Below are 26,681 nucleotides of genomic sequence, written 5' to 3'. Positions count from 1 at the left end.
TTTTTTTTTTTTCTTGCGTTATGCGGGCCTCTCACTGTTGTGGCCTCTCCCATTTGCGGAGCACAGGCTCCGGACGCGCAGGCTCAGCAGCCATGGCTCACGGGCCCAGCCGCTCCGCGGCATGTGGGATCTTCCCGAAACGGGGCACGAACCCGCGTCTCCTGCATCGGCAGGCGGACTCTCAAGCACTGCGCCACCAGGGAAGCCTGGTCTGTGTCTTTATTCCTGTCTTACCCCTAGGTTCTTCACAACATTTTTTTTCTTAAATTCCATATATATGTGTTAGCATATGGTATTTGTCTTTTTCTTTCTGACTTACTTCACTTTTATTGGAATATAGTTGATTTACAATACTGTGTTAGTTTCTGTTGTATAGCAAAGTGAATCAGTTAAACATATACATATATCTGCTCTTTTTTAGATTCTTTTCCCATAAAGGTCATTACAGAGTATTGAGCAGAGTTCCCTGTACTATACAGTAGGTACTTATTAGTTATTTATTTTATATATAGTAGTGTGTATATGTCAATCCCAATCTCCCAATTTATCCCTCTCTCCCTTTCCACTTTGGTAACCATAAGTTTGTTTTCTATATCTGTGACTCTATTTTTGTTTTGTAAATAAGTTCATTTGTACCATTTTTTAGATTACACATATAAGCAATACCATATGATATATGACTTACTCTGTCTGACTTACTTCACTCAGTATGACAATCACTAGGTCCATCCATGTAGCTGCAAATAGCATTATTTTGTTCTTTTTTATGGCTGAGTAATATCCCATTGTATATATGTACCACATCTTTATCCATTCATCCATTGATGAACATTTAGGTTCCTTCCACATCCTGGCTCTTGTAAATAGTACTGCGGTGAACATTGGGGTGAATGTTTCTTTTTTTTTTTTTAACATCTTTATTGGAGTATAATTGCTTTACAATGGTGTGTTAGTTTCAGCTTTATAACAAAGTGAATCAGCTATACGTAAACATATATCCCCATATCTCCTCCCTCTTGCATCTCCCCCCCCACCTCTCTACTAACAAATGTACAATAGATAGCTAGTGGGAAGCAGCCGAATAGCACAGGGAGATCAGCTCGGTGCTTCATGTATCTTTTTGATTTATGGTTTTCTCTGGATATATGCCTAGGAGAAGGATTGCTGGATCATTTGGTAGCTCTATTTTTAGATTTTTAAAGAACCTCCATACTGTTCTCCATAGTGGCTGTACCAATTTACATTCCCACCAACAGTATGGGAGGGTCCCCTTTACTCCACACCCTCTCCAGCATTTGTTTGCAGACTTTATGATGATGGCCATTCTGACCGGTCTGTGGTGATACCTCATTGTAGTTTTGATTTGCATTTCTCTAATAATTAGCAATGTTGAGCATCTTTTCATGTAATTTTGGCCGTCTATATGTCTTCTTTGGAGGAATGTCTATTAGATCTTCTGCCCACTTTTTGATTGGGTTGTTTGTTTATTTTTTTTTGATAGTGAGCTGCATGAACTGTTTGTATATTTGGAGTTTAATCCCTTGTCAGTTGCTTCGTTTGCAAATATTTTCTCCCATTCTGTGGGTTGTCTTGTTTTTTTATGGTTTTCCTTGCTGTGCAAAAGCTTGTAAGTTTAATTAGGTCCCATTTGTTTATTTTTGTTTTTATTTTCAGTACTCTAGGAGGTGGATCCAAAAAGATATTGCTGCAACTTATGTCAAAGAATGTTGTGCCTATGTTTTCCTCAAAGAGTTTTATAGTATCAGGTCTTACGTTTAGGTCATTAATCCACTTTGAGTTTATTTTTGTGTATGGTGTTAGAGAATGTTCTAGTTTTATTCTTGTACATGTAGCTGTCCAGTTTCCCCAGCACCATTCATTGAAGAGACTGTCTTTTGTCCACTGTATTTCCTTGCCTTCTTTGCCGTAGATTAATTGACCATAGGTGCATGGGTTTATTTCTGGGCTTTCTATTCTTTTCCACTGATCTATATTTCTGTTTCTGTGCCACTACCATACTTTTTTGGAAATGATTTTTTTAAATTTTTGTTTTATATTGGAGTTGATTAACAATTTTGTGTTAGTTTCAGGCGTACAGCAGAGTGATTCAGTTATACACACAGATGTATCTATTCTTTTGCAGATTCATTTCCCATTTAGATTATTACAGAGTATTGATCAGATTTCCCTGAGCTATACAGTAGGTCTTTTTGATAACTTTAGCTTTGTAGTATAGTCTGAAGTCAGGGAGCCTGATACCTCCAGCTCCATTTTTCTTTCTTGGGATTAATTTGGCTATACAGAGTCTTTTGTTTCCACATAATTTTTTAAAAAATTGTTCTAGTTCTGTGAAAAATGCTATTGGTAATTTAATAGGGATTGCATTGAATCTGTAGATTGCCTTGGGTAGTGTAGTCATTTTGACAATATTGATTCTTCCAAACCAAGAACATTGTATATCTTTCCATCTGTGTCACCTTCAATTTCTTTCATCAGAGTCTTATAGTTTTCAGAGTACAGGTCTTTAGCCTCGTTAGGTAGGTTTATTTCTAGGTATTTTATTCTTTTTGATGAGATGGTAAATGGGATTGTTTCCTTATTTTCTTTCTGATTTTTGCTGTTAGTGTACACAAATACAAGTGATTTCTGAGTGCTAATTTTGTATCCTGCAACTTTATCAAATTCATTGATATGCTCTAGTAGTTTTCTGGTAACAGCTTCAGAATCATCAATGTATAGTACCATGTCATCTGAAAACAGTGATAGTTTTACTTCTTTTCCAGTTTGGATCCCACTCATTTCTTTTTCTTCTCTGGTTGCTGTGGCTAGGACTCCCAGAACTTGAATAAAAGTGGTGAGAGTGGACATCCTTTTCTTCTTCCTGATCTTAGAGGAAATGCTTTCAGCTTTTACCATTGAGTGTGATGTTAGCTGTGGGTTTGTTGTATATGGCCTTTATTATGTTGAGCTAGGTTCCATTTATGCCCACTTTCTGGACAGCTTTTATCATAAGTGGGTGTTGGAATTGTAAAAAGCCTTTTCTGCATCTATTGAGATAATCATATATTTTTTTATACTTTTTAATTTGTTAATGTGGTATATCACAGTGACTAATTTGGGGATAATGAAAAATCCTTGTATCCCTGGGATAAACCCCACTTGATTGTAGTGTTTGATCCTTTTAACATATTGTTGGATTTGGTTTGCTAGTATTTTGTTGAGGATTTTTCCATCTATGTTCTTCAGTGATATTGGCCTGTAATTTTATTTTTTTGTGGTATCTGCATCTGCTTTTGATATTAGGGTGATGGTGGCCTCATAGAATGAGCTAGGGAGTGTCTCCCCTTGCTATATTTATATTTTGGAAGAGTTTGAGAAGGAGAGGTGTTAACTCTTCTCTAAATGTTTGACAGAATTTGCCTGTGAAGCCATCTGATGCTGGACTTTTGTTTGTGTGAAGGTTTTTTTCTTTTTTCTTTTTTTTTTTTTTTCAGTACACAGGCCTCTCACTGTTGTGGCCTCTCCTGTTGTGGAGCACAGGCTCTGGATGCACAGGTTCAGTGGCCATGGCTCACAGGCCCAGCCACTCCGTAGCATGTGGGATCCTCCCAGACCGGGTCATGAACTCGTGTCTCCTGCATTGGCAGGCGGACTCTCAACCACTGTGCCACCAGGGAAGCCCTGAATTTTTTTAAATGTTTCAATTTCAGTACTTGTGATTGCTCTATTCATGTTTTCTATTTCTTCCTGATTCAGTCTTGGGAGATTTTACCTTTCTAAGGATTTGTCCATTTCTTCTAGGTTGTCCATTTTATTGGCATATAGCTTCCTGTAGTAGTCTCTTATGATCCTTTGTATTTCTGTGTTGTCCAAAGTAACTTCTTTTTCATTTCTAATTTTAGTGATCTGAGCCCTATCCCTTCTTTTCTTGATGGGGCTTGCTTAAAGTTTATCAATGTTGTTTATCTTTTCAAAGAACCAGCTTTTAGTTTCACTGTCTTTTCTCTTGTTTTCATCATCTTTATTGCATTTGTTTCTGTTCTGATATTTATGATTTCTTTCCTTGTACTAACCTTGGGTTTTGTTTGTTCTTATTTCTCTAGTTGCTTACGGTGTAAATTTTTGTTGTTTATTTGTGATTTTTCTTGGATCCTGAGGTAAGACTGCATTGCTCCAAACTTCACTCTTAGAACTGCTTTTGCTGCATCCCATATGTTTTGGATCATCGTGTTTTCATTTTCGACTGTCTCTAGGTAGTTTTGAATTTCCTCTTTGATTTCTTCAGTGATCCATTTGTTGTTCAGTAACATATAGTTAGCCTCCACGTGTTTCTGTTTTTTGCAGTTTTGTTTTTTTTTTTGTAGTTGATTCCTAATCTCAACATTGCAGTTGGAGTGCTGGCTTGATATAATTTCAATTTTCTTAAATATAATGAGGCTTACTGTATGGTACACCATGTTATCTATCCTGGAAAATGTTCTATGTGCACTTGAGAAGAATGTGCATCTTCTCCTTTTAAATGGAATATTCTATAAATATCAATTAAGTCCATTTGTCTAATGTGTCGTTTAAGCTTTTGTTCCCTTATTGATTTTCTGTCTGAATGATCTGTCCATTGATGAAAATGGGGTGTTAAAGTGCCCCAATATTATTGTGTTACTGTCAATTTCTCATTTTATGGCTGTAAGAATTTGCCTTATATATTGAGGTGCTCCTATGTTGGGTGCATAAATATTTACAATTGTTATATCTTCTTCTTGGATTGATGCTTTGTTCATTATGTGGTATCCTTTTTGTCTCTTGTAACAGTCTTTATTTCAAAGTCTATTTTGTCTGATATGAGTATCACTACTCCAGCTTTCTTTTGATTTCCATTTGCATGGAATACCTTTTTCCATTCCCTCATTTTCAGTCTGTATGTGTCTCTAGATTTGAAGTGAGTCTCTTGTAGACAGCATATATGTGTCTTTTTTTTTTTAATTTGGATATAGTTGTTTTACAATGTCATGTTAGTTTCTACTGCACAGAGAAGTGGAGTTCCCTTTGCTATACAGCAGGTTCTTGATAGTTTTCTATTTTATACATATTAGTGTATATATGTCAATCCCATTCTCCCAATTCATGCAACCGCCATCCCCCCTTGGTGTCCATACATTTGTTCTTTACATCTATGTCTCTATTTCTGTCTTGCAAACTGGTTCATCTGTACTATTTCTCTAAATTCCACATATATGTGTTAATATACTATATTTGTTTTTCTTTTCCTGACATACTTCACTCTGTATGACAGTATCTAGGTCCATCCATGTCTCTACAAATGACCCAGTTTTGTTCCTTTTTATGGCTGAGTAATATTCCATTGCATATATATACCACATCTTCTTTTTCGTTTTTAAATCAATTCAGCCAGTCTATGTTTTTTTGTTTGAGGATTTAATCCATTTACATTTAAGATAATTACTGATCTGTATGTTCTTATTGCTATTTTGTTAATTGTTTTGGATTAGTTTCTGTAGTCCTTTTTACTTCCCTTCCCTTTTTGTTCTCTTCTCTTGTGATTTGATGACTATGTTTAGTGTTGTGTTTGGATTGCTATTTTTTTTGTGTGTTTGTATCTGTTCTAGATTTTTGCTTTCTGCTTACCATGAGGTTTTGATATAGCAGACTACATATATACAAGGTTTTTTAAAGTTGCTGGTCTCTTAATTTCAAATGGATTTCCAATATCCTGCATTTGTATGCTCCTCTTCTCACTATTGCTGTTTTTGTTATCATATTTTGTGTGGATGCTTGCCTACCTTTACAGTATGTTTGACTTTACTGTTGCACTTTCCCATTCATAATTTTCTTGTTTCTAGTTGTGGTCTTTTCTTTTCCATCTAGAGAATTTCCCTTAGCATTTGTTGTACAGCTAGTTTGGTGGTGGTGAATTTTCTTAGCTTTTGTTTGTAAAGCATTTGCTTTTTCCATGGAATCTGTATGAGAGCTTTGCTTGGTAGAGTATTCTTGGTTGTGTTTTTTTCCCTTTCATGGCTTTAGATATATTGTGTCACTCCCTTTGGGGCTGCAGAGCTACTGCTGAACAATCAGCTGATAACTTTATGGAAATTCCCTTGTGTGTTCTTTGTTGTTTTTCCTTTGTTGCTTTTAATATTTTCTCTGCCTTAATTTTTTGTCAATTTGATTAATATGTGCCTCAGTATGTTCCTCCTTGGGTTTATCCTGTATGGGACTCTCTGAACTTCCTGGTCCTGAGTGGGTGTTTCTTTTCCCATGTAAGGGAAGTTTTTGGCTATTATCTCTTTAAATATTTTCTCAGGACCTTTCTCTCTCTCTTCTCCTTCTGGGACTCCTATAATGCAAATGCTTTTGCATTTAATGTTGTCCCAGATGTCTCTAAGACTGTCCTCATTTCTTTTCATTCTTTTTTTCTTTATTCTGTTTTGCAGCAGCAATTTCCCCCAATCTGTCTTCCAGCTCACTTATTTGTTCTTCTGCCTCACTTTTTCTATTGATTCCTTCTAGTGCATTTTTCATTGCAGTTATTGTATTGTTTAATCTTTGTTCTTTTAAGCTTCTAGCACTTTATTAAACATTTCTTGTATCCTATTGGCCTGTGCTCCATTTTTTTTATGACATCTTGAATCATCTTTACTCTCATTACTTTGGATTCTTTTTCAGATAGGTTGCCTATCTCCACTTCACTTAGCTGTTCTTCTGGGGTTTTATCTTGTTCTTTCCTCTGGGACATACTTCTCTGCCATCTCATTTTGTCTAGATTTCTGTCTTTGTGGTCTCCATTCCTCACACTGCAGGTTTGTAGCTTTTCTTGCTTCTGGTGTCTGCACCTTGCTGGGTGAGGTGGGACCAGTGGCTTATACAGGCTTCCTGGTGGGAGAGACTGGTGTCTGCCCACTGGTGGGTGGAGCTAGATCTTGTCCCTCTGGGAGTAAGGCCATGGCAAGTGGTGTGTTTATAGGTGGTTGTTGGCTCAGGACGACTTTAGGCAGCCTGTCTGCTGATGGCAGACATCAGCAGACACCACCACGTTCATTGTTTGGTCTGAGGCATTCAAGTGCTGGATCCTATAGGCTGTTGTCCAGGTCTTGGTGTCAATATGATGACCTCTGGGAGAGCTCATGATGATCAATATTCCTTGGAGACACCACCACCAGTGTCCTTGTCCCCACAGTGACCCACAGCCGACCCCTGCCTCCCTAGGATACTCTCCAAGACCCGCAGGTCTGGCCCAGGATCCTATGGAGTCACTGCTTTGCCCTGGGTACCAGTGCACATGAAACCTTGTGTGCTCCCTCCAAGGGTGTAGTCTGTTTCCACCAGTCCTGTGGAACTCCTAGACTCAAGCCCACTGGCCTTCAAAGCCAAATGCTTTGTGGGGTCCTCTTCCCATTGCCAGACCCCCAGGCTGGGGAGACTGATGTGGGGCTCAGAACTCTCACTCCTGTAGGAGAACCTCTGCGATATATTAATTTTCCAGTTTGTGGGTTGACCAGTTGGTGGATATAGGATTTGATTATATTGCAGAAGCACCCCTCCTACCATCTCATTGTGGCTTCCTCTTTGTCTTTGGGTGTAGAGTACATATTTTGGTAGGTTGGAGTCTTTTTTGTTGATGGTTATTCAGCAGTTAGTTTTGATTTTGTTGTTTTTGTGAGAGGAGGTAAGCTCAAGTCCTTCTACTCTGCCATCTTGTCTCCTGCCCCTGTCATATTTTCTTCTTCACGTTTTCGTGTTACTAATTATCATACTTTCATTTCAGCTTGAAGAACCTTCAGCATTTATTGTAAGACAAATCTATTGGTGATTAACTCTTTCAGCTTTTTTTTTTTTTTCTGGGAAATTCTTTTTCTCTCCTTTATTTCTGAAGACAACTTTTCTAGGTACAGCATTCTTGGTTGGGTGTTATTTTCTTTCAGTACTTTGAATATATCATTCCACTCTCTCCTTGCCTGCTAGGTTTCTGTTGAGAAATCTGCTGATAGCCTTATGCAAGTTCCCATGCATATGAGAATCGTTTTTTCTCTTGCTGCTCTTAACCTTCTCTTTTTGTCTTTGATTTTAGACAGCTTTATTATAATGTATCTTAGAGAAGACCATTTTGGGTTGAATTGTTTGGAGACCAGTGAGCCACATGAACTTAGATATCCAAATATCTACCCAGAATTGGGAAGTTCTAGTCATTATTTATTTAAATGATCTTTCTTCCCCTTTCTCCTTCTCTTCTTCTGGGACTCCAATATTTTGTAGATTGTTAATCTTAATTTTATCCTATAAGTCACACAGGCATACTTCACTCTTTTAGATACTTTTTTTTTTTTCCTACTCTGACTAGTCAATTTCAAATGACCTTTCTTTGACTTCACAGATACTTTCTGCTGGCTCATCAGGTCTGCTATTGATGCTGTCTACTGTATTTTTCATTTCATACATTGTATTCTTCAGCTCTATAATTTGTTTGGTTCTTTTTATGATTGCTACTCTGTTAAATTTCTTATTTTGTTCATGATGTTTTCCTGATTTTGTTGAATTGTTTCTATTGTAGCTCATTGAGCTTCCTTTAAACAACTATTTTGAATTGTTTATCATGCAAATCACAGATCTCCTGGTCTTTGTGTGTCAGCTTCTGGAAATTATTGCATTCCATTGATGGTGTCTTGTTTCCTTGATTTTTCATATTCCTTCTAGTCTTGTGTTGCTGTCACCTCCTCCAGTTTTTATTGACTGGCCTCATCTATACATCCAATCATAGATTATTTGGTCTGGAACTTCTCCACTGGACTCCCAGACTTTTACAAAAAAACTCTCATCTGTTGGTGAAATTCTGTGTTCTTTAAGGAGATGACAGTAGAAAACTATTTTGTCATTTTGAGGATGTTGTCAGTTTTCAAAGCTGGTAAGTGTCAAAAATACAAGGGTTCCAGAGGCCAAACAATTATATGTAGGTATTAGGGAGGGAATTTGGGGAGTGCTCCTTTTATTTTTTAAATTAAGCTTTTTATTTTGAGATCATTGTAGATTCACATGCAGTTGTAAGAGAAAATATAGAGATATACCTTGCACCCTTTACTCAATTTCTCCAATGATAGCATTTTGCAAAACTATATTACATTATTACAGCTAGGATATTAACATTGTTACAGGATACAGTCAAGAGTCAGAACATTTCTATCATCACAAGGATTACTCATGTTATTCTTTTATAACCACACTCACTTCTTTCCTTTCCCTACTCCCTCCTTAACCCCTGGAAACCACTAATATGTTCCCTATTTCCAAATTATATCACCTGAAGTATATTATATAAATGGAGTTATACCATATGTAACCTTTGGATGTTGGCTTTTCTCAATCAGCATGAATCCGTATAAATTCTCTCACGTTGGTTTATGTACCAATAGTTGGCTCCTTTTTATTGACGTGTTATATTACATGGTATAGATGTACCAGAATCTGCTTAATTACACCCATTGAAAGACATCTACATTGTTTCTAGTTTGGGCTATTATGAAAAAGCTGCTATGGGTATTTGTTTAGAAGCTTTAAGTGACAATAAGTTTTTATTTCTCTGGGATAAGTGCCCAGATGTGTCATTGCTGGATCATTTGGTAGTTGTATGTTTTATGTCTTAAGAAACCACCAAACTATTACATAAAACAGTGGCTGTACTGTTTTACATTCTCACAAGCAAGGTATGAATGATTCTGTTTCCATGCACCCTTGCCAACATTTGGTGTTTTCACAATTTTTTTCTATTTTAGCCTTTGTAATAGATATGTAATGACATCTCATTGTGGTTTTAATTTACATATTTCCAATGATTAATAATGTTGAACATCTTTTCATGTGTGTAACTGATATCCATATATCCTCTTCAGTGAATTATCTGTCTTTTGCCCATTTTCTAATTGAAGTGTGTAGTTTTTTTGTTTGTTTTCACTATTGAGCTTTTTAATTTTTACTTACTTACTTATTTATTTATTTATTTATTTATTTATTTATTTATTTATGGCTGTGTTGGGTCTTAGTTTCTGTGCAAGGGCTTTCTCTAGTTGCGGCGAGTGGGGGCCACTCTTCATCACAGTGCACAGGCCTCTCACTGTCGTGGCCTCTCTTGTTGTGGAGCACAAGCTCCAGATGTACAGGCTCAGTAGTTGTGGCTCATGGGCCTAGTTGCTCCATAACACGTGGGATCTTCCCAGACCAGGGCTCGAACCCGTGTCCCTTGCATTGGCATGTAGATTCTCAATGACTGTGCCACCAGGGAAGCCCTTACTATTGAGTTTTGAGAGTTCTTTATATATTCTAGATACCAATGTTTTGTCAGATACGTGGTTCGCAAATATATTCCCTAGCCTGTAGCTTGTTTTTTCATCCTCTTTACGTGGTCTTTCATGGGGCAAAATTTTCTATTTTGATGAGGTTAAGTTTATCAATTTTTTATTTTATAGTTCAAGCTTTTGGTGTCAGTTCTAAGAACTTCTTTGACTAGACCTAAATCCTGATGATTTTCTCCTACTGTTTTCTAAAAGTTTTGCAGCTTTAAATTTAAGTTCATTATCTATTTTGAGTTAATTTTTATAGGGTGTGAAATTAGGTTGAGATTATTTTTACTTTTGGCCTGTGGAAGCCCAATTGCTTCAGTGCCATTTGTTTAAAAGGCATCCTTCCTCCACTGAATTGCTTTTGTACCTTTGTGAAAAATCAGTTGGGCATATTTGTGTAGGTCTGTTTTTGGTTTCTCTATTCTATTCCATTGATCTAACATGTCTATCCCTCTACGAACACCAAACTGTCGTGGTTATTGTAGCTATATAATTAGTTCTCAAATCAGGGTAGACTTATTATTCAAACTTTATTCTATTTCAAGTTTATTCTAGTTATTCTGGGGTACTCATTTGATTTTGAGCTGGCCCTAAAGCCTCTGGAGATAGGGACTGTACTCATGGCCCTAGGGAACTCCATGATGACAAAATGAAATGGGTTGATGGACCAGGAATTAGCAACCAACTCCCAAGAAGTTAAATATCAATTCTTAAAAACAATGCAGTGTAAAAGTCAAATGTAAAGTGAAAAGGCCTCCCTTGGAGCTAGGCTCTGTTCTCTTTGCTTTTCTTCCAGTCAGGCTTCCCCTCCTCCAGAAGAGTACACTGAGTTAATAAGGTCCCATGGCATTACAGATTGTGTTGGAATCTGTATTAAATCTGAATTAGAGAAATCCTGACAACAATGCTCCCCATCACTTCCAGGAAGGGATTATTGGAAGGATTAAGAAAGCTGGCTTTCTCAGGTATCTTGAGAGAACTCCCTTCTTGCTCTTCCTATGTATATGATAAAACTATTGAACTACTAAGCTGTACAATCACTTCTACATGTGTAGTGCCCTTGAGTCTCAAAATATATCAGTCACCACAGCCCTGGACTAGGAGAGCCTTGAAAACTCGAAATAGAAATAAGGGAATCAATTTTTAGGAATTCTGTGAAGTTTGAGACTAGATAAGCTTCTTTGAAGACTTCAGGATTGCTATTAAACATGGAAAGCTGTTTAGGTGAACCATTGTTTAAATATTGGGAGACAAGAAAGGACATGTAAGGGATAGCCTGGAGACAAGGCAGAGAAGGAACCTGACACAAAGGTTTGGCATGAGTGAGTAGGACTGTTTTCTAGTTCGTTGCTTTGTGCATGTTCCTCTACTTTATGGTTTCTCAGTGAAAAGATAAGCCAGTCTCAGATAGACTTGAGGGAACTTGGGCTGAAGTAAAGGAACACCATCCCATCATGAAGGTTAGTGTGGTAGGGACAGTGGAGGAATTCAGAGTGAGAGAAGCTCAGGAGGTGAGAGCCTCCAGGAGACAGAGGTGGGCCAGTAGGACAGTAACCACTTTGTAGCCTGAGGACTGTCCAGGTGGCTGGGGCTCATATCTCTAAGGAAGAAGCATATTCTCTCAAAGGATTCTACTATTCATACAGATCATAGACTTACTGTTATTAACTCCAGATTACTTTATAAACTGTCATGTTTTCCCGCCTAAGAAGTTAGAAGTGGCTGCCTTTAATTCTCTATCTAAAGTGAATCATATTTCCATGATGAGGGAAAGTGCCAGTGAGGGCCTCCCAAGAGTAAGAAGCAACAAACAGAAGGAAGGCCATGTCTAGCCAGAGGCCCAAGCCAGGTGCACTCCTCAACTGGAAATCAGATCTCCACAGGCACTCAGCCTCCTCAATGAAAAGGAACCTCATTAGGAATAATTAAGTGTACTTTATGTGGCTGCTAGAATTTCAGGCAACTTGAATCTGATCATTTTATATGGTGACTCATTCTGAACCAAACAGCCCTTTAAAAGAGCACAAGGGAGGACCTAGGGAAAGTGAAGTCTCATTAAGAGTCATGTACCAAAATGTTAATTGCAGCTCTATTTACAATAGCCTGGAGATGGAGACAACCTAAGTGCTCACCATCAGATGAATGGATAAAGAAGATGTGGCACATATATACAATGGAATATTACTCAGCCATAAAAAGAAATGAAAATGAGCTATTTGTAATGAGGTGGGTAGACCTAGAGTCTGCCATACAGAGTGAAGTAAGTCAGAAAGAGAAAGACAAATACCATATGCTAACACATATATATGGAATTTAGGAAAAAAAATGTCATGAAGAACCTAGGGGTAAGACATGAATAAAGACACAGACCTACTGGAGAACGGACTTGAGGATATGGGGAGGGGGAAGGGTGAGCTGTGACAAAGCGAGAGAGAGGCATGGACATATATACACTACCAAATGTAAGGTAGATAGCTAGTGGGAAGCAGCCGCATAGCACAGGGAGATCAGCTCGGTGCTTTGTGACCGCCTGGAGGGGTGGGATAGGGAGGGTGGGAGGGAGGGAGATGCAGGAGGGAAGAGATATGGGAACATATGTATATGTATAACTGATTCACTTTGTTATAAAGCAGAAACTAACACACCATTGTAAAGCAATTATACCCCAATAAAGATGTTAAAAAAAAAAAAAAAGATTGCCTACCCTGGGGACAATGATAGTGGCTGTCAGTAATAGAAAAAGCTGTCAGTAATTGAGGCAAGACAAAAAAGTGAGCTGTGCTTTCCCATCATGGAGGATCATCAGAACCCTGAGATGGAGAGGAGTGATCAGAGGACTTGGAGTCAAGCTGACTTAAGTTCAGAGTCACTTTATCCCAAAGATCCTCAGTTTCTTCATCTGGAAAATGGGGCTAATAGTACCTACCTTTTCAGGGGTACCATAAAAATGAAATGAAGGAACTTATATAGAATGACTGGTACTGAATAGGTTCTCGAAAAAAAGAAGGGATATTTCCTAGCTTTTGTTTAATTAAGAATTTTAATTTTTTTCTAGTTCAGGAAAATGAGAAAATAAAGCTTCATTTCATATTCAGATTGACCCCCAAGGTATTTTTCTTTTTTAAATACTTTATGGTTCAAAACGAGAATAACTATCTGACTCTTCTGTCTAGGTTCAGTTTGAAGTTGTCCATTCTGATTTGGGGTTCCTGATTTCACAAATGCTCCCAAACCAATGAAAGAATTGTTATGCACATAACCCTAATATATTTATACATATTAATAAATTCTACAAATTTACTATTGTCCAACTGTTTCTAAATTGTTAGTAAAGTTTAGTTTCTCTCTTTTATTTAAGTGAAAATAAAGGAAACAGAGGTTATATTTTTACCTGTACCCAATGCACTCTTTGGACATGATTGCCTTAAATTATTCACTCCTAAACCTTAAATCTGTTAAGACCATTTGCCAACTGTCATCAGGGACACCTGGGTATCTGGTCATTTCCCACCACCCCAAGTGAACTTTAGCATGGAAACAAGCCTAGGAATATGCAAGCACATAGCCTATGGCTTCTCAGTCTCACAACGAGAGTGGGTGAGATCAGGGAGGTTGTAGTTAAAGGCAGTTTTACCTTTTTGTTTCGGGACTTTTCTCACAGTCATTGCAGCCTGCCTCTTCTGATTTTCAGAAATTTCAAAGCCTATAACATAAAAATACATTACTTTGTTATGAGAAACATAGACCTTTCTTAAATGTACAAATTAGTACAACTTTTCTGGAAGAGTAATTTTGCCAAGATATATCAAAAGTCTTGAAAAGCACAAAAAGGAAAGTGGTCAGAAACTTGGACAAAGACTTACAAAAATGCATTTAAATGTATAGAGGGGCAAAAAAGTGAGATCATGAGTTAAGAGGCTGTTAAATGGAGAATGGTTGAATAAAATATAGTATAAAGTGGAAAAATATTTCACAACCAAAAGCAAAAACACAAAGAAAAGGAAAAAAAATGAGTCAAAGATAAGTGATTACAACAGAAAATGTATATAGACTTAACGAAACTTTCAGGAGAAAAAAAATTGAATGGCAAAAAGTAATTAATGAAATAACCAAAATGTCTGTGCAAGTTCTTTGTGAATGTTTTAATTGAGTTACTTGGTTTTTGGCTAATTGAGTTGTAGGAGATCCTTATATATTTTGGAAATTATCAGATATATGGTTTGCAAATATTTTCTCCCATTTAATAGGTTGTCTTTTTGTTCTGTTGTTTCTTTCCTTTGCTGTGCATAAGCTTTTTCATTGTATGTAGTCCCACTTGTCTATTTTTGCTTTGCTGTCCATGTTTTTGGTGTCACAGCCAAGAAATCGTCACCAAAGAACAATGTCAAGAAGTATTTCTCCAATGTTTTCTTCTAGGATTTTTACATTCTCCAGGCATATGTTTAAGCCTTCAGTTCACTTTGAACTGATTTTCATGTATGGTATAAGGTAGGAGTTCAATTTCATTCTTTTGCATGTGGATATCCAGTTTTCACAACACCATTCATTGAAAAACTATCCTTTCCCAATTGTGTATTCTTGGGACCCTTGTTGAAGGTATGTTGAATATATACATGTAGGTTTATTTCTGAGCTCCCTATCCTATTCCATTGGTCTATATGTCTGTCTTTATGCCAGCACCATACTGTTTTAATTACTGTAGCTTTGTAATATATTTAGAATCAGGAATTGTGATGCCTCCAGCTTTGTTCTTCTCTCTCATGGGTGTACTGTTGATCCCCGTGAATTTTAGGATTGTCCTTTTTTTCAGTTTCTGTAAAAAATGTCATTGAAGTTTTAATAGGATCATATTGAGTCTACAGATGGCTTTCAGTAAAATGGATATTTTATCAACATTGTCTTCTGTTCCATGAACACAGAATGTCTATTTATTTGTGTCTTCTTTAATTTCTTTCAGCAATATTTTGTAGTTTTCCATGTACCAGTCTTTTACCTCCTTGGTTAAGTTTATTCCTAAGTATTGTATTCTTTCTGATGCAACTGTAAATGGGATTGTTTGCTTAATTTCTTTTTCAGAGAGTTTGTTGTTATTGTATAGAAACACAACTTCTTTTTTGTGTTGACTTTGTATCCTACTAATTTACTGAATTCATTTATTAGATGTAGGAGATTTTGGTGGAGTCTTTAGGGTCTTCTATACATGAGATGATGTCATCTGGAAACAGGAATAATTTTACTGCTTCCTTCCTGATTTGGAGGCAGTAATTAATTAATTAAGCCTAATTGCTCTAGCTAGGACTTCCACTACTATTTTGACTAGAAGTGTTGAAAGTGGGCATCCTTCTTGTACCTGATCTTAGAGAAAAAGCTTTCAGCTTCTCCCCCTTAACTATGATGTTAGCTGTGAGCCTTCCATACGTGGCCTTTATTATGTTGAGGTAAATTTCTTCTATACCTTGATAGTTTTTATCATAAAAGGGTGTTGAATTGTGTCAAATGATTTTTCTGCCTCTATAAAGATGATCGTGTGATTTTTTTCCTTCATTTTGTTAGTGTGGTGTATCACATTAATTGATTTACATATACTGAACAATCCTTGTATCCCAGGGATAAATCCCACTTGGTCATGGTGTATGATTCTTTTATTGTACTGTTGAATTTTGTTTACTACTGTTTTATTGAGGATTTTCCCATGTATTTTGTTAGGGATATTGGCCTGCAGTTTACTTTTCTTGTAGTGGAAGGCTTAATGTTGTTAAATGCCCATTTGCACCCAAAGTCATCTACAGATTCAATGCAATCCAATCAAAACCTCAATGGCATTTTTTAAAGAAACAGAAAAATCAATCCTAGAATTCATGTGGAAACACAGAAGACCCATAATAGCTAAAGCAATCTTGAGGGAGAAGAACAAAGCTGGAGGCATCACAATTCCTGTTTCAAAATATACTATGAAGCTACAGTAATTAAAACAGTATGGTGCTGGCAATAAAGACAGACATATAGACCAATTGAACAGGAGAGAGAGCCCAGAAGAAACCCACACATATACAGTCAACATATCTTTGACAAGGCTGCCAAGAGTACACAATGGGGAAAATACAGTTTACTCAACAAATGGTTCTGTGAAAACTGGATATCCACATGCAAAGGAATGAAATTGAACTTCTACCTTACACCATATATGAAAATCAATGCAAAGTGCACTGAAGACTTAAATGTATGACTTGAAACTGTAAAACTCCTAGAAGAAAAGAGGGAAAAATCTTCTTGACAATGATGTCTTGGATATGATACCAAAAGCATAGGCAACAAAGCAAAAGTAGAAAAATAGGATTACATCAAACTAAAATGTTTCAGCACAGCAAAGGAAAGAAACAACAGATTAAAAATGGAATCTATGCAATGGGAGAAAATATTTGCAAATCATATATCCAATAAGGGGTTAATTTCCAAAATATATAAGAAACTTCTATACTCAATAGCAAAAAAACAAATAACTTGATTAAAAATAATGGGCAAAGGACTTGCATAGACATGTACTCAAATAAGTCATATAAATGGCCAACAGGTATATAAAAAAGGACATCACTAATCATCAGGGAAATGCAAATCTAAACCATAATAAAATATCACCTCACTCCTGTTTAGAGAGCTATTATCAAAGAAACAAAAGATAATAAGTATTGGCAGGAATGTGGAGAAACTGGAACCACAGTAAACTGTTGGGAATTAAAATGATTTAATCATTATGGAAGACATTATGGAGGATCCTCATAAAATTAAAAATAGAACTAACATATGATCCAGTAACCCACTTCTTGGTATTTATCCAAAATAACTGAAATCAGGATCTTGAAGAGATATCAGTACTCTTAGCTTCATTGCAGCATTATTCCCAATAGCCATGATATGGAAACAATCTAAATGTCTGAGGATGGATAAAGGGATAAATAAAATGTGATATGTATTTTCGTATACACACACACACACACACATACAGGAATATTATTCAGCCCTAAAATGGAATGGAATTCTGCCATATGTGACAACATGGATGAGTCTGGAGGACATTTGCTAATTAAAATAATGCCATCACAGACGGACAAATCCTGTATTTGTATGAATATGAAGTATCTAAACTAGTCAGACTCATAGATACAGAGAGCAGAATGGTGATTCTAAAGGCTGGAAGGAGGGAAAAATGGGAAGCTGCTTTTCTATAGCTATAAATTTCCATTTACACAAGATATGAATAACTCCTAGAGACTTGTTGTACAACAATGAGCCTATCGCTAACATTACTATATTGTGCCCTTAAAGATTTGTGAAAAGTATAGAGCTCATGGTAAGTGTTTTTGTCACTTAAAAAAAAAAAAAAACAACAAGAAAGGCTGAGGTCTCCCCCAAGAGAAGAAATTTTGCCTCACAGCTTCAGACTTACAAGCCCTATAGATGACAGCTTTGGCCTATGCCCATGAGTTCAAGCCTGCCCATGATCTTTGATTCCTGACTGCCTGGAGTTGCTTAGCCAGGCTTCACAATCACATAAGGCAATTCCTTATAATAAATCTCTTAATAATAATACATCTCCTATTGGTTATGCTTCTCTTGTTGAACCCTGACTGATACAATGAGTTATATTAGATTCTGTATTCTTCAACTGGAGAGTTACTTATGATAAATTATGTTTGAAAAAGCAAGTTACAGAGTAATATGTATATAAAAAAAGCAAGTTGAAAAAGCAAGTTAAAGAAAAAGCAAGTTACAGAGTAATATGTATAACATAATGTGTAGTATAATATAATTTTTCTAAATAAAAATAAAGTCTTACGTGTATATATGTTTATATGAGCTTAAGATTAGTACAGAAAGAGGCACACCTAATTATTAATACTGATTATCTCACACAGCTTAGGAGCAACAGAGAAGGAAAAAGAATGCTAAACTTTATTACATTTCCATATGTGTTTAAACAGCTATTATGACGATGTATTTATTTTATAATTTAAAAATAAAAATAAAAATTATGGTAAATCCATATGACAACCATAAAAATAATGATTAAAATAGTAAATGATTTAGAGAAATGCTAATGATATAATTTTTAGTGAAAAATAAGGACATAAAATTATATCTATCTATCAAGAAGTGGCAGAAGTAGAAGGAGACAGATATAAAGATTCAGCCACCCTAGTTTTTGTTTTTGCTTTTGTTTTTAGACACATAGAAAAAAAAAAGATGGGAAGGAAATATATCAAAATTTTTACAAAAGTTATCTCTGGGTAGTATGTTCATGTGTGATTTTTAGTTTTTTTCTTGTATTTTTCGTGTTTCTTTCCCCAAAATTTCTTACAATGAAAATGATTTACCGTTATAATCAGACCAAAAACCTTAATATTTTTAAAAAGATGAACATAAGCAGTCAGGAAGTAATTTCTGGAAGCTTTTCTATTGTGTGGGAACCAGAGGGAATGGTATGAATCTTCAAATTGATCTAGGGTTTGCAAAAAGTACACTGAGGCAATTCCTCTAATAGCACTAACAACCTAGGCAGGGTCAGAGGTTGCTGGCGCCTGCCATTGGGAGAAGCAGCCAGTAGCATTTCTGTAATGATTCCACATTATGTCCCAAAGCAGTGCCCATAGACTGAAAGCAAATTGACTCCAATGGGACTTAAAGTGAATTATCAATATGCACTCTACTCTAAACCTGAGAAGACTAGGATAAGACTAAGCAGTGTCTTTTTGATTATCCTTCCTTGCCTCCGGACCATTTCAATCGTTAACACTTCAGACAGGAGAATACATTTGCACCAGGACTAAAATGGTAGGCCCATTTTTCTAGAGGCAGTTTCTACCAACTTGAACATACAGGTGTTTTAAGGTATAATTCTCCACCCTTATAAGTGAGTCAAAACCAGAAACTCTTGTGTCTTCTCATGAAATTTCAATGCCTGGTTGTTTGGTATTTTTATGCCAGAAAGGCAGGACCATGAGTAAGGGACCAGATAGTACTTTGTAAACCACAAAGCTAAAGCCTAAATCCCACAGTTGGAAAGCAGCATAAAAAGTATCTCTACCAGCTATATTCCCTTTGGAAAGGAAAACAACTTATTTCAAGCCAAAGAGTATAGTTTAGTATGATTCTAAATTGTGCAAGTGGTCATGGTTTTAGACCCTGTTATATTTTCTATAATTTACTTTAAAAGACTTTCATAAGTAGTGCATGATATATACATGCACACTAATTTTAATCTATACTCTAGGGGCATTTAGTTAACATCTAAAATGCTCTAATCAGGAATATGCACTCAAGAGGAGCAGTTCAGTCACCTTAATGCAGGAGGCCTAATTAGCCTAATACATGTTAAAAATTAATTTTCACTGATAAAAGAAAGAATGCTGTGCAAGATGTGCCCTGGCCACAAAAGTCTTACAGGCACTTTAGCTCTCACAAGAACTAGGTATAAGAATCCAGTGAACCTTACAGCCTATACATACACTTCAGAAGGAAGCCTGAAGTTTAAGATTGAAAATGGGTACTATATTTTGGCCCTTGTCAGAGGATTTTGTCACTAGACTCTGACTAGGAGCTTAGCTGAATCCTATATGTTACCAAATCTGCCTCGACTAACCTAATCTTTTTACAGAAGATGTTGTTATGTATCTAAGGACAGAGTTGGGACTTCACTGAAAATACAGAACAGGCTCTATGACTGCTTTTGTGTTTGTTTGCTAATAAATTTTTGTATGTTTGGGAGAATCGAGCCTGAGGTTTTATTTCAGTGTAATAATCTTATCTAGTAATGAGAATGTAGGGGAGACCAACCTTTATCACTTAACCTTGACTAATAGAAACTATTGGTATCTACCAAAAATAACCTAATAATAGGGGACCACCAAAGTGGATTAGGTTAGTTTGCAACAAAAATCTTCTCTGCCTCTGAAAAAATGAAAACTAATTTAACTCACTATGTTCTTCATAGCCATATTCTTCTTTCTCCTCTCAGGTCACTTACCGATTTTTTCATCTTCCTGCACCATTTTCCTCTCTTCTCTGAAAGCCCTGAGCCAGCGTATCTTCTCCTCCAACTTCTTGGCAAAGAATAGGTGAATCTCCTCAGTTTCCTTGTTATGAAGCTTGAAGGCATTTTTCATGCTGACATTGAAGTCATCATCTCTGCCATCTTCAATGTCAACTACCTCATATTTATCCATATCAATGCGGCCTTTGTAGTACAGGATGTCTCTCCGGATCAGGTCCTAGGTAGGAAGAAAGAGAAGGCTTTTTGTTGAAGGTATGTGGAGAGTGGGTACCAGGAGACTCGGCACATTGGCGTAGCAGGATGCTAACGTTGCCATTGTTCTGGAGTATCAATGAGGGGTGGTTTGGTCTAAATTTGGGCAGGTTAGCTTAGTGTATGACACTAATAGTTGGTTAACTAGATGCTCTTAGAGAAAGCCTCTGGCCTACATCCATAGACTTTGTCTCAGACCTCAGCCTCAATCCATGTATGTGTTTGCAAGACTGCTGATGGGAAGTAAGAAGCAGTAAGTCACACAGCACAGTTAACAAGGGCTTTTCCTCTTCCAAAATATTTGCAAGCCTTCCAGAAGTATGAAATTAATTGGTTGGTTGCCTGCAGTATACTCAGGAATCCAAGCAAGCCAATGAGACTTACATATCAGAGGGGAGATGAGTGATAATAGTAGCTAGGTGGCCACAGGCTGCTGGCCAGAAAAGATTACTTAGGGAAGGTTGAACATTTAGCACTCTGGGGAGTTTTGGAGAAGGCCTAGTCTAGCAGGAGAAATGGGGGGAAAGTGAATATAAAGCTTCATATATTGGCATGGATGAATCTCACAAATCTTATTCTGTGAGAAAAATAAAAGTTGTAGCTGGATACAAATAGTATATTTCCTATCTGTTATGATTTTTGTTTTGTTCTTGGGTACACAGAATTGAATCCCAATTCTCAGTTCATGAGACACTCACCATTACTCAATGCATAGTGCTCTGATTTCTCTATTTATTTACTTACTTACTTACTTTTAATGATGTATTAATTTTTGGTGAACCCACTGCTCATTCCAAAAGCTACGACGCCAAGGCAACCTCCATACTGAATCACATGCTCATCATTCCCCTGGTTTCTTTTCTATATAGCTTTATCTCATCTATATTTATTCCATTTATATAAGGTTTAAAAACATAAAAAAACAATGCCATCTAATGTTTAGGCATACATACATATGTACAATAATTATGTAAAAATATACAACAATGATACATGCCAAATTCAAGAGAGTACAGAGAGGAGAATGGGGACAAGTGAGAAAGAAGGAAAAGGAAGGGAAGAAAAGAGGGAGAGGTTAAAGACTGTATTTGTAATGATTTATTTCTTAAGTCGGAGAGTAAGTGCTCATTATATTGTTTTTATATCTTTTTGAATATCAAGAATTTCATAAGTTAAAAAAAGAAAAACAGAGGGGTGGATGAAATGACCTGTGGGTCTGTGGAATGTAAGGTCTGATAAGTAACTGTCTCACAATGGTCTTTCAGCCCCTCTTCCTCTCAGCACTGCCCTCAGCTTCCCTTGAAAACACACCTACTGCTGCATGTGATGTGGCTGAGTCTGTCCAAGGAGGGCCCCAGTGAGCCCTGCTCTGACAGATATCTTCTACTAGTAGCAGGGGCCCTTTCTGGCCAACTCTCCCTCCTCTCTGCTTATATTTGGCCTTCTAGACTATCTGATAGAGTCATTAATTTTTATTACCATTACATGGTCTGGTTAAACTATTCCCATTTTACTGAATTGTCTGACATGCCTCACAGTTCGCAGCTGCAGGCTACCTGCAAAGAATTTGCCTTTGGCCACTCACATTCCCAGTCCTAACTCTTCACACTGCATGGTAAACTCGGCTTTTCTGTAGGGCTGGGGAAGGCTGTCTTTAAGGATTCCCAGCATAGCTCTATCAATCTCAAAGCCTCAGGCTGGGAAATACAGGTGTTGATAAATTGCTTTGCAAAAAATAACTATCATGGTGTTCTTCTTCCTTTCATAGTGATTATGTATATAGATAGGCTTTCGAGTACAGATGGGTTCTGATCTGTTGGCTAACCTTGGCATCAAGTTTATAGGAGAGAGATAGGTCTGCTGTATGGAGTGGGACAATGTAGCTCCAAGCTTGTTTCAGAGCCTGGATTCCTTTCACCATGCTCAAAGTGGACAAGCTCAGTCCTGCCAAAAGGATGTGGTGGTGCCCATGCACTGACTTCCATAATCCCCAGGAACACTTTGTGAAACATATGCATAAAAAGTAGGCCCTGTCAGGCTAATGTAACTACAAAAGCAGAACAAGCTGAGGAAAATGGATCAATGTAATCTACTTTGATCTTGTAAAGTCTTGAAACCTGCCTTACAATACATAATACAAATACACACAGACCTGGACCACACAGCTAATAGGTGGGTGTCCACCTGGCTAGAACATGGGCAGGCTCAACCTCCCTCTATTCCTAACTTCAGCCTGCAGCTTCCTTTCCCTCTGAGTTGGTATGTCATAATCATTGTTAGCCTCCAAAATATTTACTAGTTTCCAAAAATGGAAAGAATGTATACAAACTTGGAGCTAAATTTAAAGCATCAACTGAACCTCCTATTGTTTCTTTAGGTATTTATCGATAATAAGGAAAGAGAAAGAATTCAATGTTTGTGGCACGGGAGCAGGGCTAGAGGGATGTGTCATTAAAATTCTCCCTTTGCCTGCCCTTTCTGGCTCCCCAGAGCATTGAATGTGAGTTTTCAGGCATCAGATTAGTCATAAAGCCAAGTGTAGAAATGTGATAGGAATGATTAAGAATGATCCACTGTTCAGAAAATCCAACCAGAAAGGGTAGCTAAGGCCACGAAGCAGCGTGGAATGGTGGAAATAACATGAGTTAGAGCCTGAAGTTCTGAGTTCGAATCCTAGCTGCTTAACCTACTAGCTGTGTTGTACTGGGCAAATGAATTAACCTCACTGAGCCTCGATTTCCTCAACTATAAAACTAGGAGAGTCATTCTCGCCTTGTAAAATTGTAAAGCTCAAATCTAAACATGCAGTTTCCAGGTCATGAGGCCAGTCTTGTCTGATAAACATGGTGCTGAGCTTTCTTTCTTCTAGATCAGTGTTTCATAGCTCTTTAAAACTCCTTTTGATAAATCTAAAAATCTCACTGCCTCCTTTAATTCACTTAAACTTTCAAAATAAGTTAAATATTGTGACTGAAAAGAAAAACAAAGCAAAAGTAATTCTGAATATTTAAAAATTTACATAGCTACCCCACTGTCTCTGGAAATTCCATATACCCTTTCAGTGTAGAGGTGGTGGTAGTAGTGGGTGGCAAATACTGTTTGCCACTCACTCACCAAAATCACAGATCTATACTTAGGTTCACACTAACATCCCCTCCCTGCCCCCAAAGAAGCCTCCTATTTCAATCATTCCAGCCTTCAAGATCAAAGTCATACATTCTTCTTCCTCAAAGCAGCCTTCCCTGATTGCACCATCCAGCTCAAGTTACTATGATTTTCCTTTTTTGAATGCTAGCACTGATTATGAAGACCCTTATACAATTGGCACTCAGTTACCACACTAGTGAATTTGCATTTGTTCTGTTTTACAGCTTTTAATTTTGTCTGTCCATTCAGGTTGTGCCCAGCACTGAGCCTTCCTTGGTCTTTCCTCACTTAGGAGTTGTCCAGGGAAGGACAGCTGATAAAGCCTCAGAGGTTTTTCTGCTCAGCTTCTACACATAACAAGGGGGCAAAGCCCTCCTGGGCCCTAGTTACCTGTGGTACTACTGGGACCAGAATTCCCACATGCCAATTGTTAATGGTGGTCTGAGTGCTTTCAAAGGGACATGGTGAATAGGTGCTCACCACAGATGCTATTTGGGTCATCACAAGTTCTCTGCCTAAATGGGATTGTTTCTAATAGGATGGCAGCCTTCCTCCTTTTCCTTTCCACTCATCCAAGTTGGAGGAGATTAAGGGAGCTAATGCTTCTCTAGTAGGGCCCTGGCAGTCTGCAGCCAAGCACTCTGGCCCTGGCTCTGGCCCTAGCCATAGCCCCAGCAAGGAGCCCACCCCCGTCCCTCACATTACATGACTGAAACAGCTGGGAGCTGTTTGAATTTGGCCTCACTGGGTATTCATGGGGTTTAATAAAACACTTCAGGACATTTTATACAAATGACAGATGCTACAATCTGGAGAATGCAACTCTTCAGGATTGCAGCCTGCCTCACTTGCTTGTCAGTAAGGTTCTCCCTAGCTCTTTCGAGGGGGCCCTGGATACTCACCCTTAGCCTGACAACCTGGTTTTATCTCAGATACTAGGGAAGGAACATGGTGCTGGGACTGGATTTGTCTTTATCATTATTGTATTACAACATCTACAGTACATACTTAATAATAACAAAATAATAACAACAACAATGGCAACAGTGAACACTTAACCAACATACATTATGCACCAGACATTATTCTAAATGCTTTGCATTTCCCCCCATCTTTACTGAGGTATAACTGACAAAATTATATATATTTAAGGAGTAATATGTGATGTTTTGATATATGTATGCATTATGAAATGATCACCACAATCAAGCTAATTAACATATCCATCATCTCACATAGTAAACTTTTTTTTTTGTGATGAGAACACTTCAGATCTATTTTCTTAGCAAATTTCAATTATACAATACAGTGTTGCTAACTATAGTCACCATTTGTACATTAGCTCTCCAGAAGTTATTTGTCCTACATAACTTAAAGTTTTTACCCTTTGACCAACATATCCCCACTTCTCCCACCCCCATGAGCCCATGGCAACCACCATTCTACTCTCTACCTTTATGAGTTGGCCTGTTTCAGATTCCATATATAAGTGAGATAATACGGTATTTGTCTTTCTCTGTCTTATTTTACTTAGCATAGTGTCCTCCAGGTTCATCCATGTTGTTGGATATGGCAGGCTTTCCTTAGTTTTTAATGCTGAATAATATTACATTGTGTGTGTGTGTGTGTGTGTGTGTGTGTGTGTGTGTGTGTGTGTGTGTATGACGTTTTCTTTATGTGTTCATCCCTTGGCAGCTACACTTTGCATTTATTAAGTTAAATCATCCTCACAACAATCCTACAAGTTAGGTTCTGGTATAACCCGATTTTATGAGCAACTGTGGACATAGAGCAGTTAAGAAACCTGCCGAGGAATAAAAGCTACCATTTATGGCACTGCTGGGCTTTGAGACTAGGCTATGTGGCTCTAAAAATCTGTGCTTGTTTTAACCACTGTGTATACTGCCTCCCAATAAAAATGTGCTGAATGAATGATTAGTAATACTGCATATACAGTAATCAATGGCTAATATTTATTAAGCATTTACTGTGTGCCAGGCACTGCAACTGTACTGTCTCATTTACCCCTCACAACCTCCCTTCCATGTAGATACTATTATGGTTCCCATTTTTCAAATGAGGGGATAATAAAAGGCACAGAGAATTTGTCCAAGGTCACACAACTGATGGGAAAAAGGAAATTGGTGGCCTCTTGTCTGGCCCTAGAACCCATGCTCTTGACATTATACTTTACTACTTCCCACTACTTCAGGTGATTCTACTCAGAGCCTCCTGAGATGAATTCTGTCATCAGCCTGATTTGACACTGATAAAAATAAGGAGTTAAAGAACTGGCCCAAAGTTAGACAAATTAGTAAGAGACAAAGTCTAGGACTCAGGTGTCCTGGTTTTAAAACCCCTGGTTTTAAAGCAGAAATCTTCTTTCTGCTCTATTCCATCACTGATGCTACTGTTGCATTCCTGAGTTGTCCCGAATGGCTCATTCTCCAAGTCTGGCCCTTTAGTGCACAAAGAAATGGCCCAAATGCAGAAAGTTCCATGAATAGAAGAAATCCTCTCTCCAGCATCTTTATACTCTGTTTAGTTCTGATTCTCCCAGTATATGGTGAAAGTGACATAAATACTGAGCAGTTATGACACAGGGGACAACAGAGCATGTCCAGACTGGCACAATTGATGACAAATGGGGAAAAGTCTGTTAGGGGCAACTGCAGTGTTGTAGGAATATTGGCGGATGATTGATTGAAGAGAGGTAAAAGGGGCTCTCCTCTCTTCCCCAGTAAAAAGTGAAAGGGAAGAAATGAAAAAAGAGATAAATTCCCCAAAGCAACAAAGTAATTTTCAATATAATCATCTCAGGAGGAAAATAACAAAATACACTATTAACCAAAATAGCAGGGCAATAAGATGCAGGGGAGCAGAGACATTAA

At 37.4% G+C, this 26,681-nt stretch overlaps 1 protein-coding gene across 2 annotated transcripts in view; it reads right to left on the bottom strand.

Annotated features, from left to right (window-relative positions):
- Positions 1–26,681, bottom strand: part of ARHGEF9 (Cdc42 guanine nucleotide exchange factor 9) — a 348,163-nt gene that overhangs the window by 4,216 nt on the left and 317,266 nt on the right. For both annotated transcript variants that reach the window (XM_007454889.1, XM_007454890.1), the window contains exons 9-10: positions 20,365–20,608; positions 13,978–14,046 (exon numbers count right to left, since the gene is read on the bottom strand). In XM_007454889.1, the coding sequence (XP_007454951.1) occupies positions 13,978–14,046; positions 20,365–20,608 (313 nt within the window). The remainder of the gene's footprint in view (positions 1–13,977; positions 14,047–20,364; positions 20,609–26,681) is intronic.

The sequence above is a fragment of the Lipotes vexillifer genome, unplaced genomic scaffold (assembly GCF_000442215.2).
Source record: "Lipotes vexillifer unplaced genomic scaffold, Lipotes_vexillifer_v1.1 scaffold1593, whole genome shotgun sequence".
Taxonomy (NCBI): domain Eukaryota; kingdom Metazoa; phylum Chordata; class Mammalia; order Artiodactyla; family Lipotidae; genus Lipotes; species Lipotes vexillifer.
This window is presented reverse-complemented; position numbering and strand designations above follow the sequence as displayed.